We start from the raw sequence: 21,079 nt of genomic DNA, 5'->3' as shown, positions 1-21,079 counted from the left end.
TGGCCGCTTTAATTGAGACTAGACATCCTTGGAGAGATAACATTGATCTATCCCGCCTGATGAAGTCCACTCATTATCCAGTTTCTTTTGTCTCTCTTCTTCATTAGGTGGCAATCAATTACTCCTGGGGATAATTTATTCATTAACTTGTAATTAGCTAGCGGATCATTGAAGCCTGTGGCACCAAATGGTGACGCAATTCAATGTTGAGACTTCACACAACGTGACACTTTCATAACACCTAGCTGCTTCACTTTTAAAGACAGTATCATGACACTCATAATAATACCAGGTTTCGTATTCTAATTACATTGTTTGAGCAACGAGGAGGGGGTGGTGGGTGGGTGCCTCAGGAAAACATTCTCATTGAATCCCGTTATTGAGTCCCATTGATTTTTTTGGATGGGATCCGATGGGATCTTATGTGGATCCTATACTGTAGGATCCCCCATTGAATATGTCCCAAATTCCACACCAATCCCATTCCTTGAGTCACACTCGGCAAGCAGACTTATTCTGCAGCTTGATTTTGCATCTCAATTAATTCGCCTGAAGGCCGCCGAGGCGGGCTACAAGATGAAACAAAAGAAGATGAAAGTAATCGGTGTATCACGAAAGCTGAAGTAGAATTGACAGGCAATTCCTCTTAAAACAGTCTAGAATGTAGGATGGGGGAAAACACGTACCAGGCAATTTTTTCAAAGAGATGTAAAATATACTGGAATAATGGTTCTCAAGTGATCTGCATCTCAGCAAAGCAAAAGTGACCTTAGCCACTATGAGCGAGAGTCAATTTTATTGCTTTTTCATAATGTTGTGCAGTAAAACTATGAGTTAATCCGCATACCAAAAAACAGAGCAGAAAGGCCGGTCAAAATAATGGCGAAACAATCCCTTTCCGGTAAAAAGACAGAGGCAGCCGGATGCCGCCATATGGATGCAGTGAAGAAACCTAAGAGACTTCTCCAGAAAAGCTAATTACAGACAAGATAAACGAAATGAAATGCGCATCAAACAAACAAATTATAAGTAATTTTTTTGAACGAAAGAGCCTGTATTATTATTGTGTGTATTATTTTGTTTGTGACTCTTGTTTTGTATGAATTCACCGCACTGTTTTCCCCGATGAAAATCTACCACAAAAAAGTATGCCAACACAGTTCAGAATCAAAAATGCCTTGAGGGCGCCCTTCGTAAATTAACAGGTTGTTTTTTTCCCCGTCCAAGTTTTGAAGAACGGCATGGATGAATGCACGCATTGCATGATATGCATGCGTACGATGTCTGGGCGCCGTCCCCGCAGTGTGACGGCGGACGACACGACGGGGAGAGAGCGCAGACGATGTCGCTGTTGGAATGTAAACAAGTACGCTACGTAAAAAGTGCGTTCGGATTTTTTTTACCGTACAAACATTCAATTCAGTAGTGGAAAAGTCTGGTTGAAGCATGTCGAAGTCATGCTGAGTTAATGCTACAAGTGTCCAGCCATTAAATTATGTGAATTTGTGACCACTTTTGCACTTTATTGGAGCAGTACTTTCACATTGTTTTCGAGTGACATCGGGTGCGACATCCGTGACACTGAGTGAGTCCGTGATTGGAATTGGATAACCACCGCACCGCCGTGTGTAAAAACAGTTGGCCGGCGTTAGGGAGACGGTTTCCCCCCGATGTAGCGAGTGTGTTGCCCGCACGTCTTCACCATGCCTTTCGCTAAAACTTCCACTCTTTTGCTGGCCCTTTTCTCTGGGTTTGCCGCGTTGGTACTGAATGCCGTTGCCGTCGGTTCGCCGTACTGGACACAGACAGATTTCACCGGCTCTGTACGGAACTATTACGTGAATGAAACGGCGGACAATCCCGTTCCAGTTCTGATTAGGAACCGAGGATTGTGGCTGTATTGTGGGTTTGTGTTGAATCCAAACTACACGGCCGATTTTAGTACTGAGGATATTATCCCTTCAACTCAAAGCAGTCAAGAACCGTTGGATGGTAAGTTTTTGGTATTGCCACAACCAAAAGATTGATTTTCATAAAAATTGCTCGTTAATTTTGAAATGTTTTTGTTTTGTTGTAATTATTATTATTTTGACGGTTACTGTTTAGTTTTTATTGTGAAATATTTTCATATTAAAAAAAGATTAAAAAACATTAAAACATTTAGAAATTTTGATTTGCTAATTTGTTTTACAATGTGCTTGTTAATTGTTTTTATTTAGAATTTTTTTTCATTGTACGAATTACACTTATAGCGAAAGATTTTAAAGACATTTTCAATTGCGTGAAGGAAAGGAACACTGGGCATTGTATGCCCCCTTTTCCTTCCCACATTGCATTTCGACAATTGAGAAAAATCAGCCACGCGGGTTTGCGATAAGGTCTGAGGGCAGTTGAGGTTTAGGTAGGGCACTCCAGAGCTCTACAGTATTTAGTATCTATTCAGGAATTTAAGACGCATTTATTTCCACACGACCTTGTTAGGCCAAATAACAAAAAATACCAGTTGATCGTTCCCGCCCACATCCTTTTTTGGGGCCGCATCCTTTTTTTTACTATTTACTATTTTTCGATTTTTTGTAATATAAAAATAAAAATAAATAAATAAAAAAGTTGATGCTCTCGAACACTTGTAACTGTCTGTTTCATAAAACAATTATTAGTGAATGCCTACCAGCCAATCTTTTTAGTGTTCTCCGACCCTGTTAAGTGTTATTGTTAGTGTTAACACAGGTCCTCATGCAACTAATACTAGGTCTAAATAAGTTTGCAGTTGATTCAAACTGAAGAAATGGTGGCCTGTTTGATTTGAAATACTTAGCGGCCATCTTGAAAAAAATAGTAAATATAGTAAGACCCTCATCCTCCTCTTTTTTGAAAAATCCGGACGATCAACTGGTATTTTTTGTTATTTGGCCTAACAGTTACAAGGTGCTTTGGCGCAATCTGTAGCCAACCATACACCAGGCAAACCACCTTCTCATTGATGCATCACACAACACACGACACAAGACCAAAGGCTTAAAGGAACACATTGCCTTGGATCGGTCGAGTTGGTCTTTGAAAAGCGATTTTTAACCGTTTGTTATGAAATCGATATCATGATTAGAAAGATGTTGTAAAAGTATAATACAATGATCTACACAATGCCTCGAAATGGCGTGGTTTTCTTTTTACTTCGGCGACTTACAGTGTTTAGTTTGTGACAGAGAATGAAAACCGTGCAATTTTGAGTGATACTTGTGTGGATCATTATATTCCACTTTTAAAACATCTTTCTAACCATGCATTTCATAACAGTTTCAAACGCTTTTTATAGACCAACTCGTCCGATCCAAGGCAACGTGTTCCTTTAATGTCCCATGAAGGACAAAGCAGTAGAGGTTAAGTAACGGTCAAGACTGGGATTCGAACCCCCACTCTGCTGCTGGTCAGAAACCCCCACTCTGCTGCTGGTCAGAGTCCAGTACACTTCACCACTCAGCCACGACACGTATTCCATTTTTGCATGACAAATTTGAAAACTTAAACCTACAGTGAGTGAGTGCACAATTTTGATTGAAAAGTCTCCACAGCAAATGTACTCCATTATGGTACATATGTAGTTGCGATGGTAACTCTCTTCCTGACTGGTTAGTTTAAAAGTTATTTTTTAAACTATAAAGTGAAAAACAGCTCTTTTTGATACATGGCTGTATTAAGAATCAACTATAAAGTCCGATTACTTTATATTTTTGCTTTATACAGTGTTTCAGAAATATGCAAACAACTTTGATTAAAACCTTAAAAAAAACATTTAAGTTTTTTCTCTTTAAAATCATAACATTTTATAAATAGGAACATGACAAAAAGTAGTCTTTACTTGTAGGGAATGTTTGTACTCTTGTTTCTAATAGATATGTACAATATGATGCCCTGCCTCCTTTGGCCTTGACATTTTCTTGTAAGAGATGAACTCTCCATCACATATGAGAGACAGAGACCTCTGTTCTGACCTTGGTTTGATCAAGCCTAGATTTCTTTCTGTAGGGATGTAAAGAGTCCATAAACCTCTTCTGAAATGACATGATTTTTATTAACGTATTTTTGACATCTCCTGACCAAGAGGATAGTTTTGTCAATTTGTTCAGATAGTATTATAAAATAATCGATGCACTTCACATTAGTGCCCTTTTTATTCGGCCTTTAACATTCCTGTAATCGTTCTTATTTCACTAGGGAGTAATACAGCCTTGGGCTTCTGAGAGCTTTTTAAATCACGACAATATCAACCTCTATCCTCACAGGTACCCATTTAAAACCCTTGGGTGGAGAGAAGCAATTAAAGCATCTTGCTCAAGGACACAAGTGTCATGACCATAATTCAAATTCGAACCGACACACTGGTGACTTTAAAACCACACCAGGGCCCAATTCCACAAAGCTGAAAGAAAATACTGCTCAGCAAATTTATTTGCTAAGCAAAAATTAGTGGGGCACCAGTTGTAACAATTAATGTAATTTTGTGTGGTACCCAGTTTCTGCTATTAAAGCATGATTATTCTGTGCTTTGTTAATTTGTCTGCTCATCATGTAGGCTTAATGAAATTGGGCCAACAACCTGAGTTAGACGCTCTCCTAAACCGCTCGACCATGACAGTGACACTCTACACTTTTGTTGTAATGTCTTAAGTGCCATGTAATTTATCCCCCACTCCTTATTTTCATCACTGTTTTGCTGACTTTTGGCTTTTAATATGTACCCACACTCAAGATGACGTATGGTTTTGATGGGTAACATCATGGAGCTATAATAGCTCCATGGTAACACTATTAACCTGTCAAAACTGGTTTTACACTGACTAGCAGGCTCGCCTGACAGACTCACAAATTCCTGTTTAGAACTTGATGGAACACAAACCACCTGCCGATGATTAGTTGCCATAGAATTGATCCATTAAGAAGAAGCCTCCTACACCAAGATCAGACCATGCAGAAAATTTGATAGGAATTCAATAATTTTCCTTCACTGTTGGGTAATGCATCATTTTCTTTTAAAGCCCAGCAACACTTGTCATGAGCCATTTTGAGATATGATGGACACACTCATAAAGCACTATTAGGTTTGGGTAAATTTGTCAGTATACATGTACATCCAAACCAAACAGTGTACTCAGTGTTGTAGCTAGACCAATTTTAGTGATGGGCAAAAAATCCAATTTTGTTGGAAGTCCACCAAGGGTGAGCGGATCATTAAAATATTTTATGTTTAATTATGGCGCCATTATTGCTGAAGTGGGGGTCTGGTTTCCAAACTGTTTGTTTCATGGGCCATGCAATAAGTTGAATGGCCTTTGGATTGTGTTTTTTCTCACTCCTTATCATTAGCTGTGTCTCAGACCTATGCAAAGTGGATAATATTTAAAATCTGTGCTGGGCAGCATTTATTTTGCTTAGAGTGCTGGGCATAAATTGAGAGTCCAGGGGTCGATTTCATAAAGAGTTAGGACTAGTCCTAACTTAGGACTAGTCCTGTGAGATATACAAATTGCATGGATAGTCCTAAGTTAGGACGAGTAACAGGGGCCGATTTCACTAACGCGTTTTGGTCATCGCAAACGCCGAAATCGATCGCTAAATCTAAAATCCATCGCAACTTAGCGATGGATTTTTAGCCGACGATTTCACTAAAACTTAACGATGAATATACTCGTCGCAAAGTTTTATTTAGCGATGACAATCTTGCGATGACATGTTAGTGGTCGCAAAGTAAAAGTTCATCGCAAACTTATGATACATTGCGCCATTCTGTGCTTATAGCTATAGCGGTGTACGTTTTGACGTATAAATTGTCCGTGATTTAGAGTAAAATGAGTGGCGCTACATTATTTTAGTCTTGCGGTCTTTTACCTGGTAGACTCAGATTGCCGATGACAACTATCAGCGATGCAACTGCAGCAAAGAGCCCCTTAATATCGGTAAAAAGGAGATACTATATGGTTCGATTATTTTAACCATCATTTTTAGAAAAAATGTGTAATGCATTGGCAAATTGACAGTGTGAAGCTTAGTATTATTAGACAGATATGTCAGAATTTTCATCAATCCCACCGTTACAACAGATTTACGAAAACTGTTTATTAAAATCTAAAATTATAATAGAGGCCTTAGGCCTATAAATGCTTTAACCCTTTGTAAATGAATGCCTAAACATCGTCCACAATAGTTCGTATGCACCAACATGACAACGATTACATATAAACTGCACAATGCCATTTCATTTCGAGCGACGACCGACGATTTTGTCGCGGGATGTCAAAGGTCACTACTTTTAGCCTCGTACAAACACTTTATTTCCCTTTTAACGTCATCGCAATTGCGATGACTTTAGTGAAACGCAGAATTAGCGACATCGCAAATGCGATGGATTTGAGGTTTGCGATCTCATCGCAAGTGTGTGAGCGATGATCGCAAACATAGACGTTAGTGAAATCGGCCCCTGGTCCTAACTCGAGATAAGACTAGTCCTAACTCTTTGTGAAATCCACTCCTGGGCAGGCCCGCCCAGCATTGCCAACTGTTGCTACAATACTGAGTGTACTCCTTTAGTGTCCGCACCTCAAAAAGGCTAATGGCTGAGTTTAGTATGTTTTTTTTTTATAGGCCCTACACACATTATGCCGTACATAATATAATTTCAATTAAATATTTTAAAAGGTAATTTAGTCGTATAAATTGTGCTCATGTGTTACAGTGTCACAGTACTTTGTAATAAAGTGAACCTAACAAATTAATTTCTATTAAATTGGCTTTTTTATATGTTTATAAATAAAGATGATGGTAGTAAGCATCTTGTGAAGATATTTTGCCTGATTTTCTCCCTATGGTTAGGAATCAAAACGGACAATGAAAGTTTGATTATCTAAAGGTAAAACTCGTCTCAAGACAAGTTTTTGAGATTCAAATATCCCCTCCCATGGTTTCGGCAGCTGGAGATGGGCTGTCATCTTATCTTAAATGTGGATGGGTTCGATGAACTCTAATGAAAATAACATGAAATGTTTTTAATGTTTTTTCCAACGAAGTAGTAGACTGCATTCAGCTGAAACTTACACTGTTGGCGTATAGTGTATCATTTTTTAATAATTTGGGCCAGCCAGATACATCAATATTACATTGACAGAAGCCAATTTGTGTAATTAAGGAACACACTAGAGTGCACTTTAGTGGTTCTGTTTTGCTATTATTGTGTGGGATTAGATTTTCTACTCCCATGCAGCCTCTCCAGCTATAAAAAATAATTGTTTAAAAAAATCTATTAACTCAGGGGTTTACCCTGGAAGTGCAAGTCCCCGGCACGTATTTGATTGTGGGGGGGCTCATCAAAGGGTAACATTTGGTTTCCTCATAGGGTACCGACAAAAATGGGGAAAAAAAATTGTGAGACTTTTGCCCCATCTGGCTTGAATTTTGGTAGAATATTCAGAAGATACATGTAGGCCTACATTCAATGTACTATCGCATTAGGCAATAGGCATACAAAAAAAAATGTTATGTTGGCGGAACCCAACCTACCCTAAAAATACGGCCAACCCTGGATATTTAAAAAAAAAAATCAAGGGAAGAAATTTAATGATTAAGATCTATTAAAGACATAAAAATAAAATAAGTGTCATCAAGAGTTTAAAAATAAGGCATAAAAGGGTAGTTAAGAGTTCTTCAACGTACGTTTCAAGCCGGCAGGGTCAGTGGCCTTGTGATAAAGGCCCGAGCCGAAAGCGAGGGCCTTTATCGCACGGCAACGACCCTGCAAGGTTTGAAACGGACGTTGAAGAACTCGTCACTACTCTTTTATTCCCATTCATAAATGCCCTTTTGTTAAAAACGTAAACAAAAACAGTTAATAGACACTTTAACAATTGAAAATTTGAGGTTTGAAAAAAAAAAAATCAAAAACTTTGTGAAGAATCTGTTTGAGGCTCTTGGGTTGTGTGTACGCGTGCGCGCGTTAAGATTATGCGGTGACAGCTATGATTTGCGCGTTCCGGGGGATAATCTTGCGCGCCGGACACGCGGAAGCCAGCTCAGTGTACATAAACAGAGCTCCAGTGTGCATTAACAAAAGGTTTATGCACACCCATGTGACACGCTCTCCACCAATAGGAGTAGAGAAACTGTCTGGGGTATTTATGAATACTATTTATGTTGTGTGTAACCTTGTTTTCTTTTGTTATCGTATATATACTACTGGCTTAAATTAAGCAATTAGAAAACATGTAATTTTCATGGCTGGGAGGGAAAAAAACAACCAAAACCTACCTTCCTATCCTATCTTTGGGGGCCTGTTACGCCAACATAACTTTTTTTTTTTTAATTTTTATGGCTTAGCCATACCTTGATGCTCAATTGAAATTGAAAGTCAAATAATTTTCACAAAGATATTAACACATTGAGGCAGCCTACAATTATTCAATTTAAAAAACACAAGACCAACCTGCTTATAAATCCAGTTTTTAGTTTACTGACCCAATGCTAAAATCACTGTCCTCAGGCCTGTCTAGTGTTAATTTATAGTCATTGGTGTCCAAAATACATAGAACAGTTGAATACCGAGCATTATGTTGTTTGTATTTGTGCGTGTACGTCTGTCACATTGGTGATGATCAAATCGGGCGGTGCAACTTGTCAGCCTTTTCGCTGATTTCCTGGGTTGTTCTTTTTTCCTAAAAGAATGACGGGAAACTTAAAATAACAACAGAAGTTCTGCCTTACATGTATTAGTTTGTTGTTACCCAGTTGATACACTGATTAAGTCCGTACTTTCCTGAGTTCTGTGGGGAAAAAAACACTCTGATGTTATTTGAACCCATGACCTTTGCATCTTGCTAGAGCATTCATTCTTACTTGGAAGTGTAAAAGCCATGAGTACTGACCCAATGCACCTGATGTCATTATTCATAATAATTTTTGGTGCACCAGTTTGGGAGTTGTCAATGTTCTTGCGTACATGTATAGTACACTGTCATGCATGTTTTGCATTTTGTGGGGTTCACATTCTGTAAAGGCTGTGGCTATATTGCCCACTGCTGAGGTCAAGGGTCAAGTTGAATGTGGGATACCATATGTATTTTTCTATATTCCAAGAGCTTTATGTGTGTTTACAAATTTATCTTCAAGCAAATGGACGGCAGCTTAAAATAATGCGTTTTTGCTGAGTTTGAACAGCGCAATACGCAGCAGGGTGTGATGAACCATGCAATACTATTTAATATAAAACAGTGTGTTGTCATGGATCGACCAATCAGATTAGAGGATTCAAGTATGATTGAAGACAAAATTAATTACTTATGAACATCAATTGGCAAAATAACGATAGAGCATTGTATAACAATAGTGTGGAGTGTTTGTTGTCAATGTCACCTTTGTGTCGGCCATGCAATTTATTGATTGGGGTAGCATATGGTGATAATTGGAATGTAACAAGAAAAAGAAGGATACATTTTGTAGGGCAATATATACAACTTGGCCAAGCGATAAATTACCAAGCGATAAATTACAAAATCGTCTAGATCCTTTATCGCCGGCCACAACCATCGTCACAACAATTTAGATTTATAAAATGTAATTTTGGCCAAGATCCTGTTTTTGTTTTGCAATGCCTTTCTGTGCTTAGCAAATTTTTGTGCTTAATGCTTTACGGAATTGGGCCCAGATCTCAGCTACAATGTACCAGGGCCCAATTTCATGGCTCTGCTTACCGTAAGCACAGAATGGGCGCTTACGGAAGCAGGGAATTCTGTGCTTACGACAGGCGTATTTCACGGGTTAGCGGCGAATTTTAGCTTCTGCGCGTGCGTACTCCACGTTACTGGGCATTCTACCCCTACAAGGCTAGCCCAGAAATTAGGCACTTGCATGTAAGTGGGGAAATGTGATTGTTAGCGCAGAATTTGTTGGTAAGCAGAGCCATGAAATTGGGCCCAGATTGAGGCTGGAAGCAAAAACGACTCACTGATGCCTTTTTTTTCTCGATATGATGAGGATCAGTAATCAGGAATGAGACAAAAAATGGTTCTACGATGATAATGTAAGTTTTTCAATGGAATCAATACAATATCCCACTCAACAATTAATTATTTTCATGAGCGGGTAATTCAATAAAACTTGATCTTCAAGGTTAACCAATATTGATGCACTTGACGTCACATACAATGTAGGTACGTACGTACAACGAACATGGTTTATGTGGAATGTCCAGGTGCAGCTAATTTTGACAACGCAATAAATGGAGGTAGCTTTGTTTTTGTTTTGTGAACACTAGATTGTGTATGCTTCCTACTGTAGAGGCAGCATACATAAATTTTACACTGGATAGTGGTCTAATACCGCTCAATGTAACATCTTCAACAAAAGATTAGTATGATTCACTACATCTTATATTGGTACCACCAGCAATAGTTCTGATAGCTGTAAGCCTTTCATACATTGAAGTCTTACAAATGTCATGATTGATTCAAATCAAAATTCAGTGGTATTTAACCAAGCTGGATAATTACAATTTTTTATACTAGGAAAACAGACATAACCTTGATCATATAGCAGTTACCTTAAAATGGAATAAATAATAATCGGTCTTATAAGTAGCACTTTCCATATCATACATGTGTCATACGGGCATCCCAAAGCCCTCATTAATTTTTTCTACTGGTATACAAAGCTGTAGTTTATGTTCGGAATTATTTCTAATGTGCTGTGGTGCAAACTTAATGCAGCCAACCATGCCAGTACACCGGGGCTATGCTATTCTCTTTGCATGAAGTTTGCATGGCTCAATGATGCATTCCACTGGAATGGTTGTGTCTTGCTTACCAACATGATCAATTTGTTCTGTTAATCCGGACTGATAACAGGTTTTGTGTTGGCTTGAATCCTTCAATATCATTCAGAGAGTCCAGAATCAGAAGGATCTGATAAAATTAAAAGGGTTAATGGTATCAGGAGGACAAAGGATTGAGTGTTTGTAATTTTTTTAATGAAAAAAATAGGTTTTTACTTTCATGACAGGAGAGTTAAAGTATCATAAAACCCAATCTTGTGCTCTTAAATGTTTTAAAATTAAAAAAATGCCCCAACCTCCAAAACTGCTTCTAATTGCAACATGGAAATTGGAGTTTTTGGAAGGGTTAGGGATTTACAAAAAGTTTCAAGAGTCTGAGCTTTGAACCTTGTAGTTTGGACTAAAAGTGTGTCGTTGAAACGTTGTCACCTGGTGGTTCTGATTCTGTTGATTTTGTGTGTTTTTAGAAAATAGAAACAAAATCAGCCTTTTTGCCTGAAACTTCCGAGTTACAGACATATAAATTGTACATGTACATGTACCAGCAAACCTGTCTGTGTGACCTTGGTGGCTTTCCATGTTTGGGAATGAAGGATTTTTGTAATTTTTAATACCAGGTCTCCATGCAGGTTATTAAACTCAATTGATAACCCTTTTGTTAAATACCTGCAATCGGTGACCTTTTGGCAACAGCTCCCATTTGTTTTGCACACACTTTCCAACAGGAAACCTTCACTCAACCGAGAACCCGGTTGCTTTTGTGTTAAAGTTCCTCGATTTGAATGTTTAAGAACAAGTACCCACCCCCACACAGTGTGGTTTGATGATTATACCTACTACAAGTACCGACTCCCCCACAGTGTAAACCAAGGACTTCTCTACACTTCCCACTGTTTTATTTAGGTACGTCATTGTCTTTTTATAGTGACGAAAGCGATATCTGATTCATTCTGATTTTATTCCAATTATCACTGTTTTTTCCTTGTCATTCTCTGCCTGTTTTGCATCCCCTTTTTCGGAAAGGGTGCTTCATAAATATCGTTCTCATTATTTTGAAATACCAGTAACAATATTAAGTGTGGGTGTGTGTTGGTTAGGTAGCATATCACACTCTGCAAGGACTTACTTCCTCATTCTGTCAAAAATGTTGGATCCCTTTTTTTAAAGCCACTGGACACTATTGCCGAAAACCAGTCTTCTCATTTGGTGTATTTCTATGCACAAAATAACAAAACCTGTGAAAATTTGAACTCGATTGGTAGTCGAAGTTGCGAGATACATTGTAACAATGGAAGAAAAAACGTGGAAGTGTCGTGGCCGACTGGTTAAGAGCACCGAATTCAAACTCTGGTATTTCTGATCAGCAGAGTGTGGGTTTGAATCCCCAGTCGTGACCCTTGTGTCCTTAAGCAAGACACTTCACCATTGCTTTGTGGTCCCATGTGTTATGTAACGCATGTAAAAAGAACCCAGTGCACTTATCAAAAAGAGAAGGGGTTCGCCCCGGTATTCCTGGTCCGATCGGCAGCAAATTGCGCCACAGCACCTTGTAAAAACATCACATGGTGCTATCAGAATTAGGTCTCATAATTCAAACGTAGTCCCACACCTTGCAGGAAATACTGTATTTTACAGCATCAGGAGCGTCACTGAGTGACGGACATGTGCGCTGTATAAGAAGCCACAATTATTGTTATTAAGAAGAAAAAAACCTTGTTACACATAGTTGTGTGCTTTCAGATGCTTGATTTCGGGACCTCAAAATCTAATTCTGAGGTCTATACTTCAGAGGGAGCCGTTTCTCACGATGTTTTATATTATTAACAGCTCTCCATTGCTTGTTACCAAGTAAACTTTTACGCTAACAATTATTTTTAGTAATTACCAATAGTGTCCAGTGCCTTACAACAACATTTGTTTGGCTGAGTCTGCACGTACGTATATATAGAGAGCCTTCATTTCTGATTTTATTCCAATTATCACTATTTTTTCCTTGTCATTCTCTGCCTGTTTTGCATCCCCTTTTTCGGAAAGGGTGCTTCATAAATATCGTTCTCATTATTTTGAAATACCAGTGTGTGTTGGTTAGGTAGCATACCACACTCTGCAAGGGCTGCATTTACATCAGTTTCTAGAAAGAAAGAAGATAACAAATTCAATCGTATACTGCAGATGTCTTAATTTCAACAAGGTATTCTGAAACTATCTGTTGCACTACCTGTTTGCATGCAAGTGTGCATTTGTTATTTAACAATTAATAGGAAATTCCTTTCATGCATGTAGGTTGTTGTGTAGGTTGTGTGTTATATTACCGTAGTCTGGAATTCCTATCCATTACACTCTGTTGATGGTGTTGTACAATATGTCTAAAGCAACAGCTTGTGTGTGTGTCATGCATTGATGACAATTGACTTTACACCAGGGTTCTGCTCCAGTCATTTTTCAACAGTTCGTTTTCTATTCTGTCCCAATTCAATTTTACAAATTTTGCTCCCAGTCCAGCCCTGATCTGCATTGGGTTTGCTGTTGAATGTTCATGTTTGTATTTACCTGAAGTGTCAATAGCATTGTAGTAAAGACAAGACCTTGAATGCAAATGTTAGTTTTCTATTTTATGAAGGTATGTGTGATAGGCAAGGCCATGATTTACCCTTAACTTTTTCAGTGACTTCATAGTCAGCAAGACTAGTTAGCTTGTCGTTTCACTAGTCTGCCAGCTTATTGACCAAGGGTCCATATTTCATATAAAATAGAGTTGCTTGCCAGCTGGACCACTTATTTCGGTTTTTTTGTTTTTGTTTTTTTGTGTTTTGAACCAAACATGACCAGCTTTTTGAGCTAAAAGAAATCTGTTTTAGAAAAAAAACATTGTGTTTAAGTCTTTCTCATCCAAGAATTTAAGTGTATCTTGCTGATTTGCTTTTCATTCGTACTTCCCAAACTCAACAGGTATTGTTTGGCTGATAATGCCCACATATATTACATGGCTTGTTTTAATGTATGATTGATGACACTTTTTGAGTACTTAAAACAAATATTACGTGTAATAATGGGGCTTTCTGAAGACATAAAATAGATCGTATGTGCACCAACGTGGCACGAAAGATTAAAGGGGAAACACTGATCGCCATGATTTGTTTGATAAAACACAACCCCATTCTACAAGTGCATTTCTGCATGGTTTATTTATATTTAAGCATGCAACAATTGTAAAACAACTTACTGGTCCGTTATTATTTTGATTCACTGTGTACATAATAAGTGTCAAATAATTACCTGTATAATTGCTCTTTCAAAGTACAATACGCAACCTGGCGTATAGGCAACTGGATTTACATTTTCCTTAAACAGTCGATTCCTTTACATGACTGTGTTGGCGTTGATCATTTCAAGCATGACGAGATCCAGGTCATAAAATGTATCATAAAAATGTGTTTTTGTACAATGGTGTAGTGGGCCTAGATTATAAATACATTCATTATAGCATCCTCTCCAGTGTTATGTCAGGTATGTGTAGGTGTACATCTTGCAAATTGTATTCAAGTTTATCATTTATCATTTTTTATGTACAGCAGTTCCACATTCACAAAATACAAGGTTTGTGGGCATCAGCACAACAAGTTAACACCTTTGCCATTTTGGGAATATCAAAATGCTGCATAATTTATCAACACATTTCACAGCAGAGTTGTCAACATGTTCTCACTTACAGTCGGGGAGAAATTAAACATTACAAGTCTCATATTAATATTGTTATTAAGAATCAGGTAGCTATTTAGAATCATTCAACAAGATAGCAGGCCTGATACTTCACGGAGGCAACAACTGCGATTGCCTCCATGCCCCCTGGTCATTGCCTTGGTGCCTTTGAAATTCTCCAGTAGAAGTTTACAATTTCCTCATAGGGTGACCTTTACCAATGAGAAAGTGCCTTGGTGCCTTGTCCTTTCCAAACCGAAGCATACAGGCCTGAGATTAGGGTAAAGTTTCCATAATCAGGGAGATTTTCAAGCATGTTCATGCGAACATGGAAAGTTTGGTCAGGGATTTTTTTGGCAGAAACAGGGAGAGTTGACAGCCTGTACTGAACTTACAGTTTACGCTTCTAAGATTTGAATTTTTGGGCATGATACTGTTATCTTTTTACGATATCACATAATTCAAAGTGAAAATATTCTCAAAAGGCTTTGTACTTTCAAAAGCTACTGTTATAGCTAACCCAGTTAGTTTTTGTTGTCGTTAAGTGTAAATGTATATCTTTCCTTTTTAAAATACGGCTAAGAAATGTGGATTTCTCAGGTGGTTTAGAGAATTAGATGCCCCAATTTGTCAAAGTACTTTTAACTTGATATGATGACACTGACAGCTCATGGTACTCAAAAATGTATTAGAAACATTAAAAACCCCACTCACTTTAAAATCAACCGAGCAGAGTTTATAATGTAGGGTCTCTACTGCTGCAATCCACCATAATCAATCGATGCAAGTTGTTGGGGGTGGGGGGAGGGGGGGGGGGGGAGCGACACGTCAAATTTGCAGATTTCCTTTAAAATCCTCTGGTTGATGTTGAGGGATTTGGTGGAGGAACTTGATGGAAACTGCATGACAGTAATACAGTAACAATTCTCAGATTCAAATTTTGGGCCATAAAAAACTGTTAAAGTGAAACTTTTCTCAAAATGCTTTATACTACATGTACATGTATTTATTCTAGCTGCTGTAGGCTTCTAACTAAAAGTTTTTATTGCCATTAATTAAAAGATTATTTACCAAATGTATAACTTCCTTTTCAAGGGTCTTCGTACTGTCTTTTTGTAGGACAGAAAACACAATGTCCACAGATTTACATAAAAGTGGCACAGTTTGAAGATAATTATAGTAAAAAGCTTCCCTGAAAATATTACTTGCTGAGGTGCTGTAGTTTTTGAGAAATGAGTAAAACAATGTCATGAAAATAATTTTCGTCTCAGTGATCATGTGATCAGTTAGCCTGTAAAATGTATTTTCAAGACATTGTTTTACTCATTTCTCGAAATAAGTAAAACCGCAGCAAGTTATATTTTAAGGTGGGGCTTTCTACTATTATTATCTTGAAACGGTGTTAATTTTTTTAAATGTAATCTGTGGACATTGTGTTTTGTGTTACAAAATGTACCCAAATCTTTTAATGCGTAGCTTTGAGAACTAGAGTATGCGCTCTGAATATTTAAGTCCCATGAAGAGAGGTATCGCTACAGCACGCTGCCCATTGTAGCGAGGATTGATGGCTACTGTAACACTCCTCAGGTCCTTAATTTGAGTGAGATTACTCCCCTTGGCCCTCATTTTAGTTTTCACACCTGTTTGCACTTCACTAAGTGTCTGTTTCTTTCCTTTACAGCTCTTGTTGAATGCGTCGTCTACAATTTTACATCCAGCATCAAGCCAAATGCTCCTGGCGCTACCTACTTAAGTATAAGATTTTGTGAGTATTATTCACATAGTTTTACTTACATATTAAAATAAAGTGGCTTTTTACATGTATATAGCGCACACTGTTGCCAGGCAGTGATGCTCACAGCGCTCAACAAAATGAAAAAAACACTAGTATGAACAGAAAACGTAGGGTCTCTACACATCCTTAAAAAGTCTTAAATTTTACTGTCCAAATTTTAATCACACCTCAAGAGTTTGAGGAATGCATAATGGATTAAGTGTTCATTCCCTACCTGATTACGTGGATTTTCTTTCCCTCCCCCCTCCCATCTGAAGATTTCCTCTTGTTTTTTTCCCCTTTTCATCATCATGTTATTGGCGCTGCAGAGAAGTGTAGTGAAATATGTCAATAAATATACAAAATGATTTGAATACCTGTATTGATATGCACATATTATTTCTTTCATGCATACAATTTTGTAGTGAAATATATAAATAAATATATATTACAAAAAGATTTACATACCTATATTGGTTGCACATATTACATTTCTTTTGCATAAAATTTTACAGCACAGATTTACTGGTACTTTAACTGAATAAAGGTTCAAGGCATTTCAAAATGAAAGAGAATTAAGGCATAGTCACACTGCAGCGATAACGAAAACGATAACGACGCAAAGAGGGCGCATTCTATTGGTTGAATTGCTCCATGTAGAACACGCCAATGCTTTTTCAACCAATCAAGGGCGTGCATTTTTAACGTTCTTGTTTTCGTTCTCGTTATCGGGGCCTGTGTGACCGGCCCTTTAATCTTTCACAGTGTGTTTACCTGTTACCAGAATACTGTACTAGAAGTTTTTTGCTCTCTCCATTTTGACTATGTTTGGAAATAATGGCTTCTTTTGGTAAGAAGCCTTCAGGAGCTTTCAATAGTATAAAGCACAATTTGAGAAACATTTCACTTAGTAGTAATGTGATAATGTAAAAAGATATCAGTTTTATGCCCCAAAATTTGAACCTGAGAAGCGTAACTGTCAGTTATCTATCTCAGATTGTGTATTTCTATTTAGGGATTATTCTTCCTTCGTGGATATAAATTCACTCCGGATTTTTCGTCAATATATCAAAAAAGCGACTGTTTTGAAATGAAGTTTTCACATGTTAGTTTTATTGGATGTATCTACGTTTACAAACTGCTCACAAGAAGTTAGGAAACATTTTTCAATCATTGTCATTCATGTAGCCAATTTCAGCAACATGTCATCATTGCAAATGTGGTATCATTTTAAAGGGGAACACTTCAGCTTTGCATTGATATAACTTAAAACAAACAGAGTAATAAATGATAATTAAAAATACACTTGATTCAAAAAAGTTTCCTAACTTTTTGTGAGCAGTTTATATAGGATTAAAACAAATGAATGGTTCCTAAGTCAAAGGTATAGTTTGCCTTAAGGTCCCCCTGGTTTAGTACATGTGTTCAGATTGTGCTTTCTGGGCAAGATTGTTCAATTTGTATTACCTTCAACAAAAGTCCAAACTGGTAACTGTTTCTGAATTGTGATAATTTCTTTTGAAACAGACACAGAGAAATGTGCTGCAATAATAGCATGTGCAGCACTCGCCATGCAGTTCTGTGCCGCTATGACGAGCATTCAGGGTACGTGGACTATGTTGACTGTACTCTTCACTGACTGTGGCATCATGTTCTTAATTGGAGGTAGGTCTTTGTTTCTCTTCAACTTTATTATTCATATCTTGAGCCACACTTGTCAGAGTGATAATCTTTGTACCGTCAAGTAACTTACAGCACATCTTCTTTGTCTTCCTTAAAAAGTGACCCACTCTCATTTTCACCTCCGATTCAAACAGAAAACTCTAAAAATGGAAAAAGGTCCCAATAGCTATTCCATTAGGTATAACAACCAAATTTGACATAGTTATTGATTACATTGACTTGTCATTTTCTGTTGATGTTCCAACAACTGCAACCCCAGTGTTTGTTACATAACAAACACATGTCTCTGTGTAGTCAGCCTTTCTGTATATATTTATACCTGAGTGAGTGGATTTTTATTTTACCATGGCTGTGTGAATAATGATAGACCTAATCATATGATAATGTATTGTACACGTGCTGTAAACCAATTCCCTACAAATCCATCAAAATGCAAAGTATAGTACAAATCTTTCATTTCTTAAGTGCTCTCTTAAGTGCTCTCGTGCGCAGTATGAGGAACGATACCACAAAATGAGTTCCAAATCAGCGTTTTGAGTATTGAAATGTTCATAATAGCTGAATTCAAATAGAGAGAGTGCTTTCAAATTGTACTCCACGCTCCCCTCTAATGAATGTGAATTTGACTTAACCTGAGCTCAGTCAAAAGGAACATTTCAAGTATTGGTAGCTTATAGTTAATAATGATATGTTCACCAATTTAAAAAATTGTACAACGTTAAGTGCCTGTACTCCAGACGCAATACACTGCATCCTTTAGTACTTTTGAATTGTGTAACTGTTTTTGTCGATGTCCTAGGTCTTGAATTCCAGGTTTTGTACTCACTCTGCGACAAATTTACTTGATATTAAAGTCACCTGGAAGTGATATTTTTAAGAGTTAAAATAAAATTTTAAATTTAAGAGTTTGCCCCGACCCGAGAGGGTGCTGTTTGTGACGTCAACCAAGGCATGCTATTTGAGCAGGGTAGGCCTTAAAAAAAAGTTGGTATAAGGTTGCCTGATGGTGGCTGCCCCGAGCAAGCAGGCAACAGTTCACTTTGTACCCTGTCATTTGTAACAATACGTACACATGGAGATAACAGGTGTAAGTTGTCAGATAAAAAGGATGTACTATTCTAGCCTCTTTCTTTAATAGAGCATTCCTGTAATGTTTTTTTCTTTTTTTCTTTTTTTCCACCAGCTGTCTTCAGCCTGATGAGCTCCTTGTTCTTCATGATCAGTTTCACTTATGGGACACACCAAGTCCCTGCAGCCTTTCCCCCTCTCCCAACTGGGTACGTCTTAAACTACTCGTGGTCTTTCTTCATCGCCTGGGGGTCGTTCGTCTTGACGGTACTCAGCGGGACTTTGTATCTCCTTATAGCGAGGGCGTGGCACCTTGAGGAGGTGTGGGTTAAAGCGGAGGTGGAGAAACCGGGCGGGAAGAAGGAAGAGACTGTCAGCTCTCGAAGGAAGCTCATGGGAAAACTATGAGAGACACAGAGAGAGAAACAGGTGCTCAGTGCTTTCATTTCTTTGTACTATTTTTAATTGAGCCTTACTTCTGCCCGGTACGGCAGTATTATTATTATTGTTATTTTTATTTTTTTTATTTTCTTCAAAGCTACCTATCATTTTATATTCCAGAAGACTCATGTACAGTGTAACTGTAAAGAATTTTGTATCCCTTTGTCTTCAGTCTTTCCAAAGTAGTATCTACTTTAAATCTGTCTCACTAAACTGAAATTTTAAAAAGAAAGGACTTCCAACGCAGTAAATGCACGTAATCTGAGATGCATGTTTACGGAAATGTGTTAGGGCACTTTCTGTTCTGTTTTATTAATCACAGAATCCTCTTGCAGTTGTTGCAATGTACAAAAAAGAAAGTCAATATCTATGTTCTAATGATATCAGGACCTCCCAAAATGAGTGGTACAAGCATTTAAAAAAAATTGTGTACAGTAGCTCATTTATCAAAACAAAACGCTATTTAATTTACTCATACCCAATTTTTCATATTGTAGAAATTATAATAGGCCATTTCATTTTATATAATTTATTCTGGTTGTGAAGCAAAGGACTCTCAGTAAAGGAAACTTAATCACTGTACTAGCCAAGAACCTAGTTGAGAGAAGACAAAGAAGGAAGTTTCATTTTAAGATGTTGGAGGAAAACCCTATTTCATTGCATTTCTTCTGGTTGTGAAGCCAATAACTCTCAGAAAAGCAAACTTAATGACTGTACTAGCCAAGACCCCAATGGAGAGAAGAGAAGGAAGGAAGCTTAAAGTTGTACTAGTACCAATCATACAGCTAGATTGATTCACATCTGAAAAAATAAGAAGTGAAATTAATTAGATTCGTTTTATGGTGTTTTTTTTGGACCAATTAACGCTGGGGAATCTTCCACTTTTGTTTTCCCCTTGTATGGACACGTGGCATCACACTTTTTGAGACTTGTTTTGTGAGCAGGGGTTCTTAGTTTTGAAGTCTTAATATGAACGCGCTGAGTGTTAATAAAACATTGCATTGTTTTGAACCGTTAGGTTGTAAATATGTTGGGTAGTCAACAAAAACCTTTCCAAATTCCAAGTTCCATATTGCATGTGTTGAAACCTACATGTACACATGCAAATGAAGCCAAATAGTAGGCAAATGTCGATATACATGTACTCTGGGTTGGTTCTTTGACTGAACACATTTTCATTGAGTTGGGGTTAAACAGAGACAAATAACCAGAGCGGGATTTGGTCTCACAACTAACCAAGTTATATAAAATTCATCATGGACTTGCAAACATACAGTTCTCATCCATCATCCAACCAGCACCATTTCTCGGAAGACATGACCATACCAGGCAGGCACATCAATAGATCCATATGTAACAGGCTCAATAATCAAGTATGGAAACAACATTGTGATGAAGATAATGTGCTTTATTCCATTCTTCCAACAGTGGAAACCGTGCGCAGCCAGCGCTTTACAAAACTTATTTCTCTTTAAAAACAACTCCTTGCAGAATGGTGTACTTGTCCTCTCCTCTATCTCTTATGCAAGCAGAGCATTAACCCTAGGGTAGCCTCCTCGAGGAGACCAGAAGTGAGATATCCCCTGCCAAATCTTTCCTTT

The 21,079-nt window shown here is 37.8% G+C and overlaps 1 protein-coding gene across 1 annotated transcript; it reads left to right on the top strand.

The window, feature by feature from the left end:
• Positions 1-1,326: 1,326 nt before the first annotated feature.
• Positions 1,327-20,063, top strand: LOC117292726. Its single transcript, XM_033774871.1, has 4 exons — positions 1,327-1,992; positions 16,194-16,277; positions 17,814-17,951; positions 19,153-20,063. Exons 1-4 carry the CDS (start codon positions 1,704-1,706, stop codon positions 19,443-19,445), a joined length of 804 nt encoding a protein of 267 aa, XP_033630762.1. The 5' UTR covers positions 1,327-1,703; the 3' UTR covers positions 19,446-20,063.
• Positions 20,064-21,079: the final 1,016 nt, after the last annotated feature.

The sequence above is a fragment of the Asterias rubens genome, chromosome 7, assembly GCF_902459465.1.
Source record: "Asterias rubens chromosome 7, eAstRub1.3, whole genome shotgun sequence".
Lineage (NCBI taxonomy): Eukaryota > Metazoa > Echinodermata > Asteroidea > Forcipulatida > Asteriidae > Asterias > Asterias rubens.
The sequence above is the reverse complement of the archived record's forward strand: the minus strand, read 5'-3'. Positions and strand labels throughout refer to the sequence as shown.